The sequence below is a fragment of the Tursiops truncatus genome, chromosome 2 (assembly GCF_011762595.2).
Source record: "Tursiops truncatus isolate mTurTru1 chromosome 2, mTurTru1.mat.Y, whole genome shotgun sequence".
Classification (NCBI taxonomy): domain Eukaryota; kingdom Metazoa; phylum Chordata; class Mammalia; order Artiodactyla; family Delphinidae; genus Tursiops; species Tursiops truncatus.
This window is the reverse complement of record NC_047035.1, coordinates 86,435,299-86,458,805: the sequence shown is the minus strand read 5'-3', so window position 1 is coordinate 86,458,805 and position 23,507 is coordinate 86,435,299. Positions and strand designations below refer to the sequence as shown.

The 23,507-nt window shown below is 40.3% G+C and overlaps 1 protein-coding gene across 7 annotated transcripts in view; it reads right to left on the bottom strand.

The window, feature by feature from the left end:
* Positions 1-23,507, bottom strand: part of WDR76 (WD repeat domain 76) — a 76,817-nt gene that overhangs the window by 45,204 nt on the left and 8,106 nt on the right. For all 7 annotated transcript variants that reach the window (XR_012330084.1, XM_073800877.1, XM_073800876.1 and 4 more), the window contains 2 exons: positions 15,865-15,957; positions 14,515-14,570 (listed from right to left, as the gene is read on the bottom strand). Coding sequence is in view for 6 of the 7 variants with exons in the window: in XM_073800877.1 (XP_073656978.1) it covers positions 14,515-14,570; positions 15,865-15,957 (149 nt within the window). In the remaining variant the exon portion in view is untranslated. The remainder of the gene's footprint in view (positions 1-14,514; positions 14,571-15,864; positions 15,958-23,507) is intronic.

Here is a 23,507-nt window from a genome sequence, read left to right as displayed (position 1 = left end):
AAAAACCACTTTACCTACAGAGAACAAAGATAGAAATTAAATCTATCTTCTCAGAAACCATGCAGGCAAGGAGAGAGTGAAAATATTTAAAGTGTTGAGAGAAAAGAAAAACCCAACCTAGAATTCTGTACCCTGGGAAGTTATCCATCAAAGGAAAAGCAAATTAGGAACTTCTGAGACAGTGAACACGGAGAGATGCTAGAAGAGTGATGCTCTCAGAGAGAGATGGAAGCTCCGTGCCATTTCCCTTGCCTGATGCATATATCCCATCTGGCTGGTCCTGAGTCATATCCATTGTAATAAACAGCACAAGGTGAGTGGTGCTCTTGAGAACCTTCTGTGATTACTACTCACACCTTTTCCAAGGACACTTTCTTAAAAGGACCAACAAGCATCCAGTTTACTCAGATATAATCCCAGATTCATGGAGTTGCTGCTGACCAGATTACACCTGTATCACTAAGACTGGAGTTTCCAGACAAAAAGACAAGATGGCACAGTAGAAGGAACTGAGCTCACCTCTTCTTACATAATCACCAAAATCACAGCTAACTGCTGAACAACCATCAACAAAAACACGCTGGAAGCTACAAAAAGATACCCTACATCCAAAGACAAAGAAGAAGCCACAAGGAGCTGGTACAAGGGGCACAATCACAATAAAATCAAATCCCATATCTGCCAGGTGGATGACTAACAAACCGGAAAATAATTATACCACAGGAGGGAGAACCCCACATCAGCATCTACAGCCTGGGTTTCTGGCAATGGGAGAAGAAGCCCCCAGAGAACCTGGTTTTGAAGGCCAGTTTGATCACAGGAATTCCACAGGACTGGGGAAACACAAATTCCACTCTTGGAGGGCACACACAAGGTCTCATGTGCACCAGGACTCAGGGAAAAAAGCAGTGACCTCATAAGAGACTGTGCCAGACCTACCTGCCAATAATGGAGGGTCTCCATTGGAGGCAGGGGTGGCTGTGGCTCACTGCAGGGACAAAGACACTGGCAGCAGTAGTTCTGGGGAGTACTCATCAGTGTGAGCCTTCCTGGAGGCCACCAATTTCTCACCAAGACCTGGCCCCACCCAACAACCTGAAGCTTCCATTACTGGGACACCATGGCCAAACAACCAACAAGGTGGGACACAGCCCCACCCATCAGCAGACAGGCTACTTAAAGTCTTCCCGACCACACAGCTGCCCACTAAACACACAGCATGACCCAGCCCTGCCCAACAGAGGGACAAGACCCAGCTCCACACCCCAGTGGGCAGTAACCAGTCCCTCCCACCAGAAAGCCTGCACAAGCCTCTTAGACAGCCTCATCCACCAGGGAGCAGGCAGAATAAGGAAGAAGAAATACAACCCTGTAACCTGCATAATGGACACCGCAATCACAGGAAGTTAGACAAAATGAGACAGCAGAGAAACATATCCCACACTAAGGAACATGATAAAAGCCCAGAAGAACAATTAAATGAAGTGGAGAATGGCAATCTACCTGAAAAAGAATTCAGAGTAATGATAGTGTAGATGATCCAAGATCTCAGAAAAAGAATGGAGGTACAGATTCAGAAGATACAAGAAATGTTTAATGAAGAGCTAGAAGAACTAAACAACAAACAAACAGAAATGGACAATACAATAACTGAAATGAAAAATACACTAGAAGAGGGCTTCCCTGGTGGCACAGTGGTTGAGAGTCCGCCTGCCGATGCAGGGGACACGGGTTCGTGCCCCAGTCTGGGAAGATACCACATGCCGCAGAGCGGCTAGGTCCGTGAGCCATGGCCGCTGAGCCTGCATGTCCAGAGCCTGTGCTCCGCAACGGAAGAGGCCACAACAGTGAGAGGCCCAGGTACAGGAAAAAAAAAAAAAAAACTAGAAGGAAGCACCAACAGAATAACTGAGGCAGAAGAAAGAATGAGCGAGCTAGAAGAAAGAATGGTGGAAATCACTGCTGCAGAATAAAATAAAAAGAAATGAGGAAAGATGGTGGAGGAGTTAAGACGTGGAGATCACCTTCCTCCCCACAAATACATCAAAACTACATCTACATGTGGAACAATTCCTATAGAACACATACTGAATGCTGGCAGAAGACCTCAGACTTCCCAAAAGGCAAGAAACTCCCCACATACCTGGGTAGGGCAAAAGAAAAAAGGAAAAGCAAAGACAAAAGAATAGGGATGGGACCTGTACCTCTGGGAGGGAGCTGTGAAGGAGGAAAAGTTTCCACACACTAGGAAGCCCCTTCACTGGTGGGGATTGGCGGGGGTGGAAGTTTCGGAGCCACGGAGGAGAGCAGAGCAACAGGGGTGGAGAGGGCAAAGCGGAGAGATTCCTGCACAGAGGATTGGTGCCGACAGTACTCACCAGCCTGAGAGGCTTGTCGGCTCACACACCGGGGTGGGTGGGGGCTGGGAGCTGAGGCTCGGACTTCAGAGTTAAGATCCCAAGGAGAGAACTAGGGTTGGCTGTGTGAACACAGCCTGAAGGGGGATAGTGCACCACAGCTAGCCGGAAGGGAGTCTGGGAAAAAATCTGGACCTGCCTAAAAGGCAAGAGACCATTGTTTCAGGGTGCACGAGGAGAGATGATTCAGAGCACCGCCTAAACAAGCTCCAGAGACAGGTGCGAGCCGCAGCTATCAGCAGGGACACCAGAGACAGGCATGAAATGCTAAGGCTGCTGCTTCAGCCATCAGGAAGCCTGTGTGCAAACACAGGTCACTATCCATACCTCCCCTCCTGGGAGCCTGTGCAGCCCGCCACTGTAGGGTCCCATGATCCAGGGACAATTTCCATGGAAGAATACATGGCATGCCTCACGCTGTTGCAACGTCACACCGGCCTCTGCCACCACAGGCTCTCCCTGCATTCCGTACCACTCCCTCCCCCCAGTCTGAGTGAGCCAGAGCCCCCTAACCAGCCGCTCCTTTAACCCGTCCTGTCTGGGTGGAGAAGAGATGCCCTCAGGTAAGCTACACGCAGAGATGGGGCCAAATCCAAAGCTGAACCCCAGGAGCTGTGTGAACAAAGAAGAGAAAGGGAAATTTCTCCCAGCAGCCTCAGGAGCAGCAGATTAAATCTTCACAGTCAACGTGATGTACTCTGTATCTGTGAAATGACAACGAATCATCCCAAAAATGACACAGTGGACTATGGGAGCAACTGTAGACTTGGGGTTTGCTTTCAGTATCTCACTTGTTTCTGGTTTTATGTTTCCTTAGTTTAGTATTTACAGCTTATTATAACTGGTAGATTTGTTTACTGATTTTGTTGCCCTCTTCCTTTTTACATTTTATATAATTTTTTTCCCTTTTTCTCTTTTTGTGAGTGTGTATGTGTATGCTTCTTTGTGTGATTTTGTCTGTATAGCTTTGCTTTTGCCATTTGTCCTAGGGTTCTGACTGTCCGTTTTGTTTTTTGTTTTGTTTTGTTTTGTTTTGTTTTGTTGCGGTACGTGGGCCTCTCACTGTTGTGGCCTCTCCCATTGCGGAGCACAAGGCTCTGGACACGCAGGCTCAGCAGCCATGGCTCACGGGCCCAGCTGCTCCGCGGCATGTGGGATCTTGCCAGACCAGGGCACGAACCCATGTCCCCTGCATCGGCAGGCGGACTCTCAACCACTGCACCAACAGGGAAGCCCCATTTTGTTTTTTAGTATACTTTTTAGCGCTTGCTATCATTGGTGGATTTGTTTTTTGGTTTGGTTGCTCTCTTCTTTCTCTCTCCTTTTTTTTAATTACTTTTTATTTTTTAATTTTTTTCTATTTTAATAACTTTATTTTACTTTATTTTTTTTTTCCTTTCTTTCATTCTTTTTCTTCTGACCCATGTGGCTGACAGGGTCTTGGTGCTCTGGCCGGATGTCAGTCCTGAGCCTCTGAGGTGGGAGAGCGGAGTTCAGGACACTGGTCCACCAAAGACCTCCCAGCCCCACGTAACATCAAACAACAAAAGCTCTCCCACAGATCTCCATCTCAACGTTAAGAACCAGTTCCACTCAACGAACAGCAAGCTACACTGCTGGACACCCTATGGCAAACAACTAGCAACACAGGAACACAACCCCACCCATTAGCAGAGAGGCTGCCTAAAATAATAATAAGGTCATGGACACCCCAAAACACACCACCGGATGTGGTCCTGCCCACCAGAAAGACAAGATCCAGCCTCATCCACCAGAACACAGGAACCAGTCCCCTCCACCAGGAAGCCTACACAACCCACTGAACCAACCTTACCCACTGGGGACAGACACCAAAAATAATGGGAACTATGAACCTGCAGCCTGTGAAAGGGAGACCACGAACAGTAAGTTGAGCCAAAATGAGAAGGCACAGAAATACAAAGCAGATGAAGGAGCAAGGTAAAAACCCACCAGACAAAACAAATGAAGAGGAAACAGGTAGTCCACCTGAAAAAGAATTCAGAGTAATAATAATAAAGGTGATCCAAAATAATGGAAATAGAATGGAGAAATTACAAGAAATGTTTAACAAGGAACTAGAAGAACTAAAGAGCGAACAAACAAGGAAAAACACCACAATAAATATAATAAAAAAAACTCTAGAAGGAATCAATAGCAGAATAACTGAGGCAGAAGAATGGATAGGTGACCTGGAAGATAAAAGAGTGGAAATAACTACTGCAGAGCAGAATAAAGAGAAAAAACATCAAAAGAATTGAGGACAATCTCAGAGACCTCTGGGACAACATTAAACACACCAACATTTGAATTATACAGGTCCCAGAAGAAGAGAAAAAAAAAAGGGGACTGAGAAACTAATAAGAACCTGCTGTATAAAAAATAAAATAAAATTCAAAAATTCCCCCCCAAAAAATTAAATACGAAGAAAAAATATTAAAAGCAGCAAGGGAAAAGCAACAACATACAAGGGAATCCCCATAAGGTTAACAGCTGATCTTTCAGCAGAAACTCTGCAAGCCAGAAGGGAGTGGCATGGTATGATTAAAATGATGAAAGGGAAGAACCTACAAACAAGATTACTCTACCCAGCAAGGATCTCATTCAGATTCGAGGGAGAAATTAAAACCTTTACAAACAAGCAAAACCTAAGAGAATTCAGCACCACCAAACCAGCTCTACAACAAATGCTAAAGGAACTTCTCTCAACAGGAAACACAAGAGGAGGAAAAGACTTAAAATAACAAACACAAAACAATTTAAAAAATGGTAATAGGAACATACATATGGATAATTATGCTCCAAACAAAAGACATACACTAGCTGAATGGAAACAAAAACAAGACCCAAACATATGCTGTCTACAAGAACCCACTTCAGACCTACGGACACATACAGACTGAAAGTGAGGGGATGGAAAAAGATATTCCATGTAAATGGAAATCAAAAGAAAGCTAGAGTAACAATTCTCATATCAGACAGACTTTAAAATAAAGACTATTACAAGAGACAAAGAAGGACACTACATAATGATCAAGGGATCAATCCAAGAAGAAGATATAACACTTGTAACTATTTATGCACCCAACATAGGAGCACCTCAATACATAAGGCAAATGCTAACAGCCATAAAAGGGGAAATTGACAGTAACACAATCATAGTAGGGGACTTTAACACCCCACTTTCACCAATGGAAAGATCATACAAAATGAAAATAAATAAGGAAACACAAGCTTTAAATGATACATTAAACAAGATGAACTTAATTGATATTTATAGGACATTCCATCCAAAAACAACAGATTACACTTTCTTCTCAAGTGCTCATCGAACATTCTCCAGGATAGATCACATCTTGGGTCACAAATCAAGCCTCACAAACTTAAGAAAATAAAAATTGTATCAAACATCATTTCCAACCACAACGCTGTAAGATTAGAAATCAATTAAACGAAAAAAAAGTATAAAAAAACACAAACAGGGGCTTCCCTAGTGGCGCAGTGGTTGAGAGTCCATCTGCCGATGCAGGGGACACGGGTTCATGCCCCAGTCCGGGAGGATCCCACATGCCGCGGAGCAGCTGGGCCCGTCAGCCATGGACGCTGAGCCTGCGCGTCCGGAGCCTGTGCTCCTCAACGGGAGAGGCCACAACAGTGAGAAGCCCGCGTATAGCAAAAAAAAAAAAAAAAAAAAACCCACAAACACATAGAGGCTAAACAATGCACTGCTAAATAACCAAGAGATCCTAAAGAAATCAAAGAATAAAGAAAAGAATACACAGTAACAAATGACAATGAAAACATGATGACCCAAAACCTATGGGACACAAAAAAAGCACTTCTGTAGGGAACTTTATAGCAATTCAATCTCACCTCAAGAAACAACAAAAAACTCAAATAAACAATCTAAACTTACACCTAAAGCAACTAGAGTAAGAAGAACAAAAAAAAAACCCAAATTTAGCAAAAGGAAAGAAATCATAAAGATCAGATCAGAAATAAATAAAAAAGAAATGAAGTAAACCATAGCAAAGATCAATAAAACTAAAAGCTGGTTCTTTGAGAAGATAAACAAAATTGAAAAAGCATTAGCCAGACACATCAAGAAGAAAAGGGAGAAGACTCAAATCAACAGAATTAGAAATGAAAAAGGAGAAGTAACAACTGACACTGAAGAAATACAAAGGATCATGAGAGATTACTACAAGCAACTATATGCCAATAAAATGGACAACCTGGAAGAAATGGACAAATTCTTAGAAAAGCACAACCTTCTGAGACTGAACCAGGAAGAAACAGAAAATATGAACAGATGAATCACAAGCACTGAAATTGAAATTGTGATTAAAAATCTTCCAGCAAATAAAGGCCCAGGAGGGACTTCACTGGTGGAGCAGTGGTTAAGAATCCGCCTGCCAATGCAGGGGACATGGGTTCAAGCCCTGGTCCGGGAATATCCCACATGCCGCAGAGCAGCTAAGCCCGTGCACCACAACAACTGAGTCTGTACTCTAGAGTACATGAGCCACAACTACTGAGCCCACATGCCACAACTACTGCAGCCCACGCACCTAGAGCCTTTGCTCCACAACAAGAGAATCCACTGCAATGAGAAGCCCGCACACCGCAGCACAGAGTAGCCCCTACTCGCCAAAACTAAAGAAAGCCCGCACGCAGCAACGAAGACCAAACACAACCAAAAATAAATAAATAAACAAACAAACAAACTAAAGGCCGAGGACCGGATGGCTTCACAGACGAATTCTACCAAACATTTAGAGAAGAGCTAACATCTATCCTTCTCAAACTCTTCCAAAATACAGCAGAGGGAGGAACACTTCCAAACTCTTTCTACAAGGCAACCATCACCCTGATACCAAAACCAGACAAGGATGACACAAAAAAAGAAAACTACAGGCCAATATCACTGATGAACATAGATGCAAAAATCCTTAACAAAATACTAGCAAACAGTTTGTCCTATAGTTTCTTAACTATAAATGAAAAATGGATCTTGAAAATTACACATATTGGTTTTTTCACTTGATATGTCTGATTTTTGCTCCTCCAAAAAAAAAAAATACTAGCAAACAGAATTCAACAGCACATTAAAAGAATCATACACCAAGGGCTTCCCTGGTGGTGCAGTGGTTGAGAATCTGCCTGCCAATGCAGGGGACACGGGTTCGAGACCTGGTCTGGGAGGATCCCACATGTCGTGGAGCAACTGGGCCCGTGAGCCACAACTACTGAGCCTGTGAGTCTGGAGTGTGTGCTCCTCAACAAGAGAGGCTTTGACAGTGAGAGGCCCGCACACCGTGATGAAGAGTGGCACCCACTTCCCACAACTAGAGAAAGCCCTCGCACAAAAATGAAGACCTAACACAGCCAAAAATTAATTAATTAATTTAAAAAAAAAATAATCATACACCATGATCAAGTGGGTTTTATCCCCGGAAGGCAAGGATTCTTCAATATACACAAATCAATCAGTGTAATAAACCATATTAACAAATTCAGGGAGAACAACCATATGATCATCTTAATAGATGCAGAAAAAGTTTTCAACAAAATTCAGCACCCATTTATGATAAAAACCCTCCAGAATGTAGGCACAGAGGGAACTTACCTCAACATAATAAAGGCCATATATGACAAACCCACAGCCAACATTGTTCTCAATGGTGAAAAACTGAAACCATTTCCACTAAGATCAGGAACCAGACAAGACTGCCCACTCTCACCACTATTATTCAACATAGTTTTGAAAGTTTTAGCCACAGCAATCAGAGAAGAAAAAGAAATAAAAGGAATCCAAATCGGAAAAGAAGAAGTAAAACTGTCACTGTTTGCAGATGACGCAATACTATACATAGAGATGGTGAGATATACCATGCTCTTGGATTGGAAGAATCAATATTGTGAAAATGACTATTCTACCCAAAGCAATCTACAGATTCAATGCAATGCCTATCAAATTACCAATGGCATTTTTCACAGAACTAGAACAAAAAATCTTAAAATTTGTATGGACACACAGAAGACCCTGAATAGCCAAAGCAATCTTGAGGAAGAAAAGTGGAGCTGGAGGAATCAGACTCCCAGACATCAGACTATACTACAAACCTACAGTAATCAAGACAGTATGGTACTGGCACAAAAACAGAAATATAGATCAATGGAACAGGATAGAAAGCTCAGAGATAAACCCATGCACATATGGTCACCTTATTTTTGATAAAGGAGGCAAGAATATATAATGGAGAAAAGACAGCCTCTTCAATAAGTGGTGCTGGGAAAACTGGACAGCTACATGTAAAAGAATGAAATTAGAACACTTCCTAACACCATACACAAAAATAAACTCAAAATGGATTAAAGACCTAAACGTAAGACCAGATACTATAAAACTCTTAGAGGAAAACATAGGAAAAACACTGACGTAAACCACAGCAAGATCTTTTTGACTCACCTCCTAGAGTAATGAAAATAAAATCAAAAATAAGCAAATGGGGGTTCCCTAGTGGCGCAGTTGTTGAGAGTCCGCCTGCCAATGCAGGGGACACGGGTTCATGCCCCAGTCTGGGAGGATCCCACATGTCGCAGAGCGGCTGGGCCCGTGAGCCATGGCTGCTGAGCCTGCGCATCCGGAGCCTGTGCTCCGCAACGGGAGAGGCCACAGCAGTGAGAGGCCCGCGTACCACAAAAAAAAAAAAAAAAAAAAAAAGGGACCTAATTAAACTTAAAAGCTTTTGCACAGCAAAGGAAACCATAAACAAGACGAAAAGACAACCCTCAGAATGGGAGAAAATATTTGCAAATGAAGCAACTGACAAAGGATTAATCTCCAAAATATACAAGCAGCTCATGCACCTCAATATCAAAACAACAAATAACCCAATCCAAAAATGGGCAGAAGACCTAAATAGACATTTCTCCAAAGAAGACATACAGATGGCCAAGAGGCACATGAAAAGATAATCAACATCACTAATCATTAGAGAAATGCAAATCAAAACTACAATGAGGTATCACCTCATACCAGTGAAAATGGCCATCATCAAAAAATCTACAAACAATAAATGCCGGAGAGGGTGTAGAGAAAAGGGAACCCTCTTGAACTGTTGGTGAGAATGTAAATTGATACAGCCACTATGGAGAACAGTATGGAGCTTCCTTAAAAAACTAAAAACAGAACTACCATATGACCCAACAATCCCCCTACTGGGCATATACCCTGAGAAAACCATAATTCAAAATGACACATGTTCCCCAATGTTCACTGCAGCACTATTTACAACAGCCAAGACATGAGAACAACCTAAATGTCCAATGACAGATGAGTGGATAAAGAAGATGTGGTACATATATACAATGGAATATTACTCAACCATAAAAAGGAACAAAATTGGGTCATTTGTAGAGATGTGGATGGACCTAGAGTCTGTCATACAGAGTGAAGTCAGAGAAAAACAAATATCATATATTAATGCATAAATGTGGAATATAGAAAAATGCTACAGATGAACCTATTTCCAGGGCAGGAATAGTGACGCAGACGTAGAGAACGAACATGTGGATGTGGCGGCGGTAGGGGGGAGGGTGGGATGAACTGGGAGATTAGGATTGACATATATACACTACAATGTGTAAAACAGATAGCTAGTGGGAACCTGATGTATAGCACAGGGAACTAAGCTTGGTGCTCTGTGATGACCTAGATGGGTGGGATGGGGAGGTGGGGGGTGGGAGGGAGGTCCAAGAGGGAGGGAATATATGTGTACATATAGTTGATTCACTTCGTTGTACAGCAGAAACTAACACAACATTGTAAAGCAATTATACTCCAATTTAAAAAATAAAAGAGGGGACTCACTACAGATCCTATGGACATTAAAAAGGTAATAAAGGAATAATATGAACAACTCAATGCCCACATATTTGAAAACCTAGATAAAATGGACCAATTCCTTGAAACATACACTTTGCCAAAACTCATACAAGAAACAATTTGAAAAGGTCTGTATTTATTAAAGAAATTGAACTAGTAATTAATAACCTTCCAAAACAGAAAGCATCAGGCTGATACGGGTGCACTAGTGAGTTCTACCACACATTGAAGGGAAAAATTAAACCAATTCTCTACAATCTTTTTCAGAGGACAGAAGCAGAGGGAATACTACCTAACTCATTCTATGAGGCTAACATTACTGTGATATCAAAACCAGACAGACATTACAAGAACAGAAAACTATAGATCAATATCTCTCATGAGCCGAGATGCAAAAAACCTCAACAGAATATTAGTAAATTGAATCCAACAATGTATAAAATGTATTATAAACCACAACCAACTGGAATATATCCCAGGTATGCAACACTAGCTCAACACACAAAAATCAATTAATGTAATCCACCCATCAACAGGCTGAGAAAAAAAATTGCATGATCTTATCAATAAATGCAGGAAAAGCATTTGGGAAATCCCAGCACCCATTCAGAATAAAAATTCTCAGTAAACTGAAAATAGAGGGGAACTTCCTCAACGAAATAAAATCTACAAAAAACCCTATAGCTAACATAATATTTAGTGGTGAGAAATGCCAAGCTTTCCCACTGAGATCAGGTACAAGGCAAGAATGTCCTCTCTCAGCACTCCTTACCAATACTGTCGGACTTCCCTGGTAGCGCAGTGGTTGAGAATCCACCTGCCAATGCAGGGGACATAGGTTCGAGCCCTGGTCCAGGAAGATCCCACATGCCGCGGAGCAACTAAGCCCATGCGCCACAACTACTGAGCCTGCACTCTAGAGCCCGCGAGCCACAACTACTGAGACCACATTCCACAAGTACTGAAGCCCGTGCACCTAGAGCCCGTGCTCCACAACAAGAGAAGCCACCGCAATGAGAAGCCCGCCTATCACAAGGAAGAGTAACCCCCTCTCGCCGCAACTAGAGAAAGCCTGCGCGCAGCAACGAAGACCCAACACAGCCAAAAATTAATTAATTAATTAATTAACTAACAACAACAAAAAAAATCGCACTGTGCTGAAAGTTCTAGCTAATGCAATAATAGAAGAAAAGGAAATAAATGGTATAAAGATTGGGAAGAAAGAAATAAAACTGTATTTGTTCACAAATGACATGATAGTCTATTTAGAAAATTCTAAAGAATGGATAAAAATATTCCTGGAAGTAATAAGTGATTATAGCAAGGTTGTAGAATACCGGGTTAAAATACAAAAGTCAACTGATTTCCTATATACCAGCAAGAAACAAGTGAAATTTGAAATTTAAAATACAACCCATTTAAATTATAAAGCAAAAAAAAAAACCACTTCGGCATAAATCTAAGAAAATATTTATAAGATTTATATGAGGAAAACTACAAAACTCTGATGATAGAAATCATACAACTAAATAAATGGAGAGATTATCCATGTTCTTTGACAAGAAGACATATTGTCAAGATGTCAGTTCTTCCCAACTTAATCTATAGATTCAAAGCAATCCCAATCAAAATCCCAGCAAGTTATTTTGCAGATATTGACAAACTGATTCTACAGTTTATACAAGGAGGCAAAAGACACAGAAGAACTAACACAATATTTAAGGAGAAGAACAAAGTTAGAGGACTGACTACCCAATGTCAAAACTTACTTTAAAGCCATAATAAGCAAAACAGTGAGATATTGACAAAAGAAACAATTCAACTGTCCATCAACATAGCACATTCATACAGAAGAAAACACATGATGAAGTAAAGCTGTACACATCAACATGAATGAATTTTAAAACATAAAGATATAAAAATGAGCAAAATAAAATCACAGAATATAAAAAGGGCACATTATATGTCAATATAAAAAACAGGACAAAATAAGCAAAATACTGTTTAACTATACATTCACAGGTGGTAAAACTATAAATAAATGCAAGGAGTGATTATCACAGAATTCAGCATAATGGACTTCCTTGACAGTCCCGTGGTTAAGAATCAGCCTTCCAATGCAGGGGATGCGGGTTTGATCCTTGGTCAGGGAACGAAGATCCCACATGCTGCGGGGCTACTAAGCCCGCATGCTCTAGAGTCCACGCACCGCAACTACAGAGAAGCCCACGCACTGCAATGAAAGATCCCGTGTGCCACAACTAAGACCCCACACAGCCAAATAAATAAATAAATAAGAATTCACATAATGACTGTTATCTGGAGGGAGGGCCTTAAGAGGTACTATAAATTTCTATTGACCTGGATGGCAAGTACATGGATGGGTGCTTGAATTACTATTATTTTTTCAACTATACAAATACTTCATATGTGGGGATTTCCCTGGTGGCACAGTGATTAAGAATCCGCCTGCCAATACAGGGGACACAGGTTCGATCCCTGGTCTGGGAAGATCCCACATGCCACGGAGCAACTAAGCCCATGTGCCACAACTACTGAGCCTGCACTCTAGAGCCCACTTGCCACAACTACTGAAGCCCGTGTGCCTAGAGCCAGTGCTCCACAACAAGAGAACCCACTACAATGAGAAGCCCGTGCACCACAACAAAGAGTAGCCCCTGCTCGCTGCAACTAGAGAAAGCCCACACCCACAGCAACGCAGACCCAATGCAGCCAAAAATAAATAATAATTTTTTTAAAAATTAAATTGATTAATAAAAAAATACTTCACATGTACTTCTTTGTATGTATAATATATTTAGTAATTTTTAAAAACTTAAACCCCTCCAGATTGGCATAATGCCAACTTTACAGATAAGGAAAGAAAATTACATAAATTGTCCAAAGTTAATACCATAGCTATAAGTTGCTGAATTGAAACTTGAAATCATGTTTGCCAAATTTCAAAAGCTATGCTCTTTCCTCTATATTACATAACTTCTGCTCTATCTACTGGATACTAATACTTATACAACTACTAAGTGCTGGAATTCTGTGACTTAGGTGAGAAAAACACCATTAATCTTTGCTAATAAGGCTTCCCTGGTGGTGCAGTGGTTGAGAGTCCGCCTGCCGATGCAGGGGACATGAGTTCGTGCCCCGGTCCGGGAGGGTCCCACATGCCATGGAGCGGCTGGGCCCGTGAGCCATGGCCGCTGAGCCTGCGCGTCCGGAGCCTGTGCTCCGCGGCAGGAGACGCCACAGCAGTGAGAGGCCCCCGTACCGCAAAAAAAAAAAAAATCTTTGCTAATAAAAAATATGCAAATATAAGCTAATGACCAATTGACGACAGAACCGGTGCTATTATCTTCCAGTGTTAATGATGTTCCTCCTGTAACAATTTTCCACACTCGCGGATACCTGGTCATAATTAAAGGTTTAGCTTTTCTCAAGCTAGCTAACCTGCATGAGAATCAAACCAATTAAATGATGCTACATTTCATTAGCATCTAGCACTAAAAAAATGGTCTACTGATGCCAAGATTTTCAGTTTCTTCTCTTATACATAAGCCCTGCTAAAATGAAGAGGAGAGAACTTAACCTAAGGAATCCTGGAGTTCAAATCCTGAAGCTTCCACTTAAGAACTACTTTGACCTTGAGCAAATTATCAGTACTTTACCTCTTTGAGCCTGTTTTCTATCCCACAAAATTTTTGCCAGAAATAAATGAGATAATGCAGTATAAAAATTTTAGGTCACTGCACTGTATTTCACAGATGTGCAACAAATGCTCATTTCCTTCCTTTATTCTAGGAATGGGAAAGAAAAAACAAATTGAGAAGCAAAAAGACAGCCAGAAAAATAAAGTAGAAGAATCTTTAAGAACAGTTTCTCAGGCAAAAATAAGAACAATTTAGTGGTAATAAAGATTTCCCTCCATTAGCAGCAGTAATAAATATAAACAAAATTCAGCTCTCAAGATTCTATTTCCTGTATAGTCCTTTGATGAAGATGAGAACTCTACAGTTATTAAAAGGTAGCATTCCCTCAGAGTTCCTATAAAGGATTAAGATTAAATTACAGAGTTTCTGATCTGCTATTTATTTTACTATGTTGAACCAGTTTTTCAAATTATAAAACAACTCAGCAATATATCATGGTACAGGAAATGTAAACCAAATCTTTTACCTTTTGGATTCAGGAGGCTGTCTCTTCTTTATCATTTCACGGAGTCTTGCAGCTGACTGCAAAATACACAAAACATACACATGTAAAAAAACACTATCTTATAACTACATAGCTTACCTTCTAAAATATTAGGTATCTGCTACTGTTTCCACACTAAACCAAGATCTGTATAGCAACTAAAGAACCGTGAGATATGATACCTGTTCTTCTAGTAGACGTGAGGCAAATACACTATCAATAATAAAGACAAGTATATAATACTATCTAATGTACTGACATTCTGATACCTTGGACCAAGTTGCTAACAAGTTTACATCATTAAACATTAAACATTTATCAAATATACTACAAATTTAAAAGTTTAAATTCTACTACAGGCAATCCTACTTTGGTGTTTTCCAGAAAAGTTGCAGGTTATACTTCCACAAATCAAATCAGAATTTCTGTTAACTAAAATCAAAATCAGGGATACTTTTGTCTAAATTATGAATTTTCAACTGTTAGTGACTCAACAATTTAGTCCCTTATATTAACTCACCCTCCCTCCCCTCAAGATGCAAATACACACTGAATATTTAGGAATCTGGTATTCAGAGAAACCAAATAGTTATTTAATAAAGCCAAGGATTTAATGTATTTTGGGGGAAAACATCACATACCCTCCTAAACAGCTATTCTCTCATACATAGAAATTTTACCCCAGTGTGAAGACCTTCAGTGTAAATTATACCTTTAGTAATAATGATTATAAAATATTAGCATACTTCTGGCCACTTATCCTTAAAGTTTCCTATACAAAGCATACTCCCATATATTCTTTTTTTTTTTTTTTTTGGCCTTGCCACACTGCATAAGGGATCTTAGTTCCCTGACCAGGGATTGAACCTGCACCCCCTGCAATGGAAGCTCGGAATCTTAACCATGGGACTTCCAGGAAAGTTCCTCGCATCTATTCTTAAAGTTTAAAAAAAAAGCCGTCCTCTCTCTCCTCTACCACACATCCCTTAACCCATCCCTCCCACTTCACCTTTAACCTTTAGTTAAAGCAACCTCTTGGAACATACCCTGTTTCTTTGAATCCAAGACAACTATTCATAAGACACCATTATCTTATGTACTACCAAAAAAGGGGTGAGGGGAAGCTGCCAGTTATAGTTTTAATATGCCAATTTCAAAAAAAAATGTCTTGGAATCAATAAAATATGGTAACCTCTTTCTATTAAGTGAAAATCTTGCTCCTAGCTTTACCCTCCCTCATTTGACACTATGAAACCTGATACTATGAGTATTTTATCAACCTACTGGCAAGAGGAATAGTATCTCAGTTTTAATTAGAAACTCCACACAAACCTCAGACAACTGAAGAGAAGCAAAAAAGTTTGCATTTTCTGATATGTTCTTCAGTCTCTTCTTTTCGTATGGTGACAATCCTGAAAAATCATCCTGTGAAATTACACCAAAAAGATTCTGTTACTTTATATAATCCATAGCAAAAGTGCCTCGCAAAACTAGTTGTTGCATTCTCCACATGTATATTTTCCTTCGAATTGCACCTACTCTAATTATTTTATGTTATCTTACCAAACAGGACATAATCTTTGCTGCATTGAATATTGAGATAAAGAGTCTGAGTTTGGGATAATCACAGAATATATGTATGGCTTCCCAATTAAATAACAAGTGATCTGATGTCAGAAGTCAGGTGGTGTAACCTAATAGCACATTACTTCCTACTGGCCGTTAATTGTACTATTTCTCAAAGTTATCTTTTTATTAAACAAAACAAGAAAAAACTCAATAACAGAAATTTTAAAATTCATTGAAATGGTTAAAGAAATTCAGAAAAGAGAACAAAGAAACAGAAACACATGGGCAAAAAAGACAACTTTGAACTAGAAAATCTTGGAGGTCCAATATTCAACTAATAGTTGTAGGGGGAAAAAAGGAGCAGAGAAAACGGAGAGAAAATCATTAGATAAATAATACAAGAAAATTTCTCAAAACTGAAGAAATGAGTTACCAGATTAAAAGGGCCTGACATGTATGCAACACAGTGAATGAAAAAAGACTCAAGCCTAGGCACATCATCACAAAATTTCTCAGTTCCTGAGATGGGTGAGTTAAGAGAAGATCCCAAAAGCTTGCAGAGGGAAAAATAGACCACAAAGAACCAAGAATCAGAATGATACTAACTTCTCAATATTGAGGAAGCTAGAAAACAATGGAAGAATGTGTTAAAAATGGTAAGGAAAAATTATTTTCAACTTACAATTCTAAATCCAGTTAAGCCAGCAATCAAATGAAAAGCATAAAGACTTTTTCAGACATGCAAACTATCTTTCATACATCTGTTTTCAGGAAGTTACTATAAGCTGCACTTCATCAAAATGAGATAATGAACCAAGAAAGAGAAAGACAGGATCCAGGCTACAGAAGCTCCAACACAGGACAGATAAAAGATAAAAGAAATTTAAAGGAAAGCAGTAAAAAGAAGGCCAAGAAAGAGTAAAACAGTCCAGAAAGAAGTAGGAAGATGGAGGGCCCCAGAAAATATTTCATGAATAAAATATATATATACACATGAAGCCATTAGAATTATGTGATTTACATTGAGAGAAATTTTGCAACTCAGGTAAAGCTTGGACTATACGTAATAAGGATCTAGGAAGGGAAAACATGGGGTGGGGGGAGAAGGGGACAGCACACATGTTTAAACTTCACTTTCCATAGTAAGTCAATAGATAATGTGGGGGAGAAAAGCTAAAATGGCTTAAAGTGCAATTTGTCTGTTGAGCAGCAACCACAAATAGAGAGGTATGTGACAGAAAATTGTTGGCTGTTTTGATTTGTTCCTGTGTATACATGTGTGTACATATGGAATTACCTCTATGTAAGATACATATACACACACACGTGGAATTATATGATGTAAACACATATGTACATGCATCAATTTGACCAAAATAAAGATTTTTCTCACACACACATAAAATAACAGTGGCAGCAAAGGTTATTTTGACATTGCCTTTAAAATTGCTTCTCAGAGAAAAACATCACCACCATCATCATCAAGAACTTCCTAAGAATCTATTTCAAAATGGTGCATTTGGAGATCAAAGAAACAAATTTAAATGATTCTACTTACCACAGGAAAAATTAAGAAAATTAACAAAAATCATCAGACATTTTTTTGAGGTATGTGTAATTCAAACTATTCTCACCCATTACGCACCCCTCAAAAACTTGCAACATCAAACACTGAGCAAAGAATATCAGACAAAGTGGGCTGTCAAAGTAAATATATTATAGAAAATAGATATCTTTTTAATTCCATTATCTCGACACTTGAGAAGTTACTGCATCTATAAAACAGGAAAAGAAATGCTATCTTTAAAAAAATGAAAGAAGGAAAATAACTTGAATTAAAAATATGCTTGGGGGCTTCCCTGGTGGCGCAGTGGTTGAGAGTCCGCCTGCTGATGAAGGGGACACGGGTTCGTGCCCCGGTCCAGGAAGATCCCACATGCCGTGGAGTGGCTGGCCCCGTGAGCCATGGCCGCTAAGCCTGTGCATCCGGAGCCTGTGCTCTGCAACGGGAGAGGCCACAACAGTGAGAGGCCCACGTACCACAAATGCTTCATGCCAAAAATTTACAAACTGTATGAAAACAAATACAACATTCCCCAAATGACAAAACTGTAGAGATGGAAAACAAATTAGTGGTTGCCAGGGGTTAAGGATGGTGAGAGGGAGGGCAGTGGGCATAACTATAAAGGGGTAGCCTAACAGAGATCTTTGTAGAGATGGAGTATTTCTGTATCATGATTGTGGTGGTGGCTACATGAATCTATACATGTGATAAAATGATACAGAACTATACACACACCTTATACCAATATGAATTTCCTGGTTTTGATATTGCAATGTAGTTATTTAAGATGTACTCATTGGGGGAGTTCCCTGATGGCCAAGTGGTTAGGACTCTGCACTCTCACTGCCAAGGGCCCGGTTCAATCAAAAAACAAACAAGATGTCCTCATTGGGAAAAACTGGGTGAAGAATACATGAGACCTCTCTGTACTACTTTTGCAAATTGCTATGAATCTGTAATCACTTTGAAATAAAATTTTTTAAAAATATACATTTCTCAGCTAACATCATATTTAATGGTGAAAAACTGAAAGGTTTTCCCCTAAACTTCGGAACAAGATAAATATGTCTGCTCTAGCCACTTCTGTTAAACACTGTACTGGAAGTTCTAGCAAGGACAATTAGACAAAAAAGGAAATAAAAGACATCCAGAATGGAAAGGAAGAAATATAACTATCTTTATTGCCAATGACATAATCTTATACGTAGAAAATCCTAAAGAATCCACACAAAAAAATTAGAATAAATGACTTCAGCAAAGTTGTAAGATACAAGATCAACATACAAAAATAAGTTGTATTTCTATAATTATCAATGGTCAGAAAATGAAATTAAGAAAACAATACCATTCATAATAGCATCAAAAAGAAAAATATACTTTGACACAAATTTAACCAAAGAAGTGCAAGGCTTGTACACAGAACATTACAAAATATTGAAGGAAATTAAAGAAGATCTAAGTAAATGGAAAGACATCTCATGTTCATAGATTGAAAAACTTAATGGCCAAACAATCTTGAAAAAGAAGAACCAAGTTAAAAGACTCACACTTCCTGATTTCAAAACTTAACTACAAAGCTACAGTAGTTAAAACAGTGTGGAACTGGCATAAGGATAGGCAAATAGATCAACTAAATAAAACTGAGTCTAGAAATAAACCTATATACCTATGGTGAATTTGTTTTCAATAAGGAAGTCCAGACCATTCAACGTGAAAGAAGAGTCTTGACAACAAATGGTTCTAGGACAAAAAGATATCCATATGCAAAAGTATGAATTTGGACCCCATCTCATATCATATACAAAAATTAACTCAAAATAGATCAAATACCTAAATTTAACAGCTAAAGCTATAAAATTCTCAGAAGGAAATATAGGTGTAAGTCTTCATAACCCTGGCGTAGGCAATGGTTTCTTAGATATGACACCAAAGCACCAGCAACAAAAGAAAAAATAAACTGACCTCGAATTAAAATTTTTAAATGAAATTTAAATTTAAAACATTTGTATGTCAAAGGACATTATCAAGAAAGTGAAAAGAAAGTCCCAGAATGAGAGAAAATATTTGCAAATAATATATCTAATAAGGACCTAGTGTCCAGAATACATAAAGGACTCTTACAATTCAACAAGAAAAAGACAACTCAGGGGCTTCCCTGGTGGCGCAGTGGTTGAGAGTCCGCCTGCCGATGCAGGGGACACGGGTTTGTGCCCTGGTCCGGGAAGATCCCACATGCCGCGGAGTGGCTGGGCCCGTAAGCCATGGCCGCTGAGCCTGCGCGTCCAGAGCCTGTGCTCCACAACGGGAGAGGCCCCAACAGTGAGAGGCCCACATACCGCAAAAAAAAAAAAAAAAAAGGACAACTTAGAGGAGACCTTCAAGATGGCGGAGGAGTAAGACATGGAGATCACCTTCCTCCCCACAAATACATCAGAAATACATCTACATGTGGAACAACTCCTACAGAACACCTACTGAACGCTGCCAGAAGACCTCAGACTTCCCAAAAGGCAAGAAACTCCCCACGCACCTGGGTACGGCAACAAAGAAAAACAGAGACAAAAGAATAGGGACAGGGCCTGCACCTCTGGGAGGGAGCTGCGAAGGAGGAAAAGTTTCCACACACTAGAAAGGGCAAAGCGGAGAGATTTCCGCACAGAGGATTGGTGCCGACCAGCACTCACCAGTCTGAGAGGATTCTCTGCTCACCTTTTGGGGTGGGTGGGGACTGGGAGCTGAAGCTCAGGCTTCGGAGGTCAGATCCCAGGGAGAGGACTGGAGTTGGCCATGTGAACACAGCCTGAAGGGGGATAATGCGCCACAACTAGCCGGGAGGGAGTCCAGGAAAAAGTCTGGACCTGCCTAGAGGCAAGAGACCACTGTTTTGGGGTACGAGGAGAGGGGATTCAGAACACCACTTAAACAAGCTCCAGAGACGGGTGCAAGCCACGCCTTTCAGCGTGGTCACCAGAGATGGGCATGAAACACTAAGACTGCTGCCGCAGCCACCAAGAAGCCTGTGTGCAAGCACAGGTCACTATCCACACCTTCCCTCCCGGGAGCCTGTGCAGCCCGCCACTGCCAGGGTCCCGTGATGCAGGGACAACTTCCCAGGAGAACACACAGCACACCTCATGCTGTTGCAATGACATGCTGGCTTCTGCCACCACAGGCTCGCCACGCATTCCATACCCCTCCCTCCCCCCCAGCCTGAGTGAGCCAGAGCCCCCTAATCAGCTGCTACTTTAACGCCGTCCTGTCTGAGCAAAGAACAGACGCCCTCAGGTGACCGACACGCAGAGGCAGGGCCAAATCCAAAGATGAACCGCAGGAGCTGTATGAACAAAGAAGAGAAAGGGAAATTTCTCCCAGCAGCCTCAGGAGCAGCGGATTAAATCTCCACAACTTGATGTACCCTGTATCTGTGGAATACCTGAATAGACAACGAATCAACCCAAAATTGAGGCAGTGGATTTTGGGAGCAACTGTAGACTTAGAGTTTGCTTTCTGCATCTAATTTGTTTCTGGTTTCATGTTTATCTTAGTTTAGTATTTAGAGTTAATTGTCATTAGTAGATTTCTTTATTAATTTGGTTGCTCTCTTCCTCCTTTTTTTATATATATATAGATTTTTTTTCCTTTTTCTCTTTTTGTGAGTGTGTACGTGTATGCTTCTTTCTGTGATTTTGTCTGTACAGTTTTGCTTTTACCATTTGTCCTACTGTTCTGTCTGTTCGTTTTTGTTTTTGTTTTTTAAGTAGTTTTTAGTGCTTGCTATCATTGGTGGATTTGTTTTTTGGTTTGGTTGCTCTCTTCTTTCTTTCTTTATTATTTTTTCATTTTTTTATTTTTAATAATTATTTTTTTATCTTAACTCTATTATTTTTTCTTTCTTTCTTTCATTTTTTTCTCGCTTTTCTTCTGAGCCATGTGGCTAACAGGGTCTTGGTGCTCCAGCTGGGTATCAAGCCTATGCCTCTGAGGTGGGAGATCAGAGCTCAGGATGTTGGTCCACCAGAGACCTCCCAGCTCCATGTAATATCAAATGGCAAAAGCTCTCCCAGAGATCTCCATCTCAACGCTAGGACCCAGCTCTACTCAAGAACCAGCAAGCTACAGTGCTGGACACCCTATGCCAAACAACTAACAGGACAGGAACACAACCCCACCCGCTAGCAGAGAGGCTGCCTAAAATCATAATAAGGTCACAGACACCCCAAAACACACCACTGGACGTGGTCTTGCACACCAGAAAGACAAGATCCAGCCTCATCCACCAGAACACAGGCACTAGTCCCCTCCACCAGGAAGCCTTCACAACCCACTGAACCAACCTTGGCCACTAGGGGCAAACACCAAAAACAACAGGAACTACGAACATGCAGCCTGCGAAAAGGAGACCCCAAACACAGTAAGTTAAGCAAAATGGGAAGACAGAGAAATACACAGCAGATGAAAGAGCAACATTAAAACCCACCAGGCCAAACAAATGAAGAGGAAATAGGCAGTCTACCTGAAAAAGAATTCTGAGTAATGGTAGTAAAGATGATCGAAAAACTTGAAAATAGAATGCAGAAAATAAAGAAACGTTTAACAAGGACCTAGAAGAACTAAAGAGCAAACAAACAATGATGAACACAATAAATGAAATAAAAAATTCTCTAGAAGGAATCAACAGCAGAATAACTGAGGCAGAAGAACGGATAAGTGACCTGGAAGATAAAATAGTGGAAATAACCACTGCAGAGCAGAATAAAGAAAAAAGAATGAAAAGAATTGAGGACAGTCTCAGAGACTTCTGGGACAACATAAACACACCAACATTCAAATAATAGGGGTCCCAGAAGAAGAAGAGTAAAAGAAAGGGACTGAGAAAATATTTGAAGAGATTATAGTTGAAAACTTCTCTAATATGGGAGAGGAAATAGTCAATCAACTCCAGGAATCACAGAGAGTCCCATACAGGATAAATTCAAGGAGAAACATGCCGAGACACACATTAATCAAACTAACAAAAATTAAACTCAAAGAAAAAATATTAAAAGCAACAAGGGAAAAGCAACAAATAACCTACAACGGAATCCCCATAACCTTCCAAGAAACAAAAGCCCAGGACTAGATGGCTTCACAGGCGAATTCTATCAAACATTTAGAGAAGAGCTAACACCTATCCTTCTCAAACTGTTCCAAAATATAGTAGAGGGAGGAACACTCCCAAACTCATTCTACAAGGCCACCGTCACCCTGATGCCAAAACCAGACAAAGATGTCATTAAGAAAGAAAACTACAGGCCAATATCACTGATGAACACAGATGCAAAAATCCTCAACACACTACTAGCAAACAGAATCCAACAGCACATTAAAAGGATCATACACCATGATCAAGTGGGGTTTATCCCAGGAATGCAAGGATTCTTCAGTATATGCAAATCAATCGATGTGATACACCATAATAACAAATGGAAGAATAAAAACCATACAATCATCACAATAGCTGCAGAAAAGGCTTACAACAAAATTCAACACCCATTTATGATAAAAACCCTCCAGAAAGTAGGCACAGAGGGAACTTACCTCAACGTAATAAAGGCCATATATGACAAACCCACAGCTAACATTGTCCTCAATGGTGGAAAACTGAAACCATTTCCACTAAGATCAAGAATAAGACAAGGTTGCCCACTCTCACCACTATTATTCAACATAGTTTTGGAAGTTTTAGCCACAGCAATCAGAGAAGAAAAAGAAATAAAAGGAATCCAAATCGGTAAAGAAGAAGTAAAACTGTCACCGTTTGCAGATGACGTGATACTATACACAGAGAATCCTAAAGATGCTA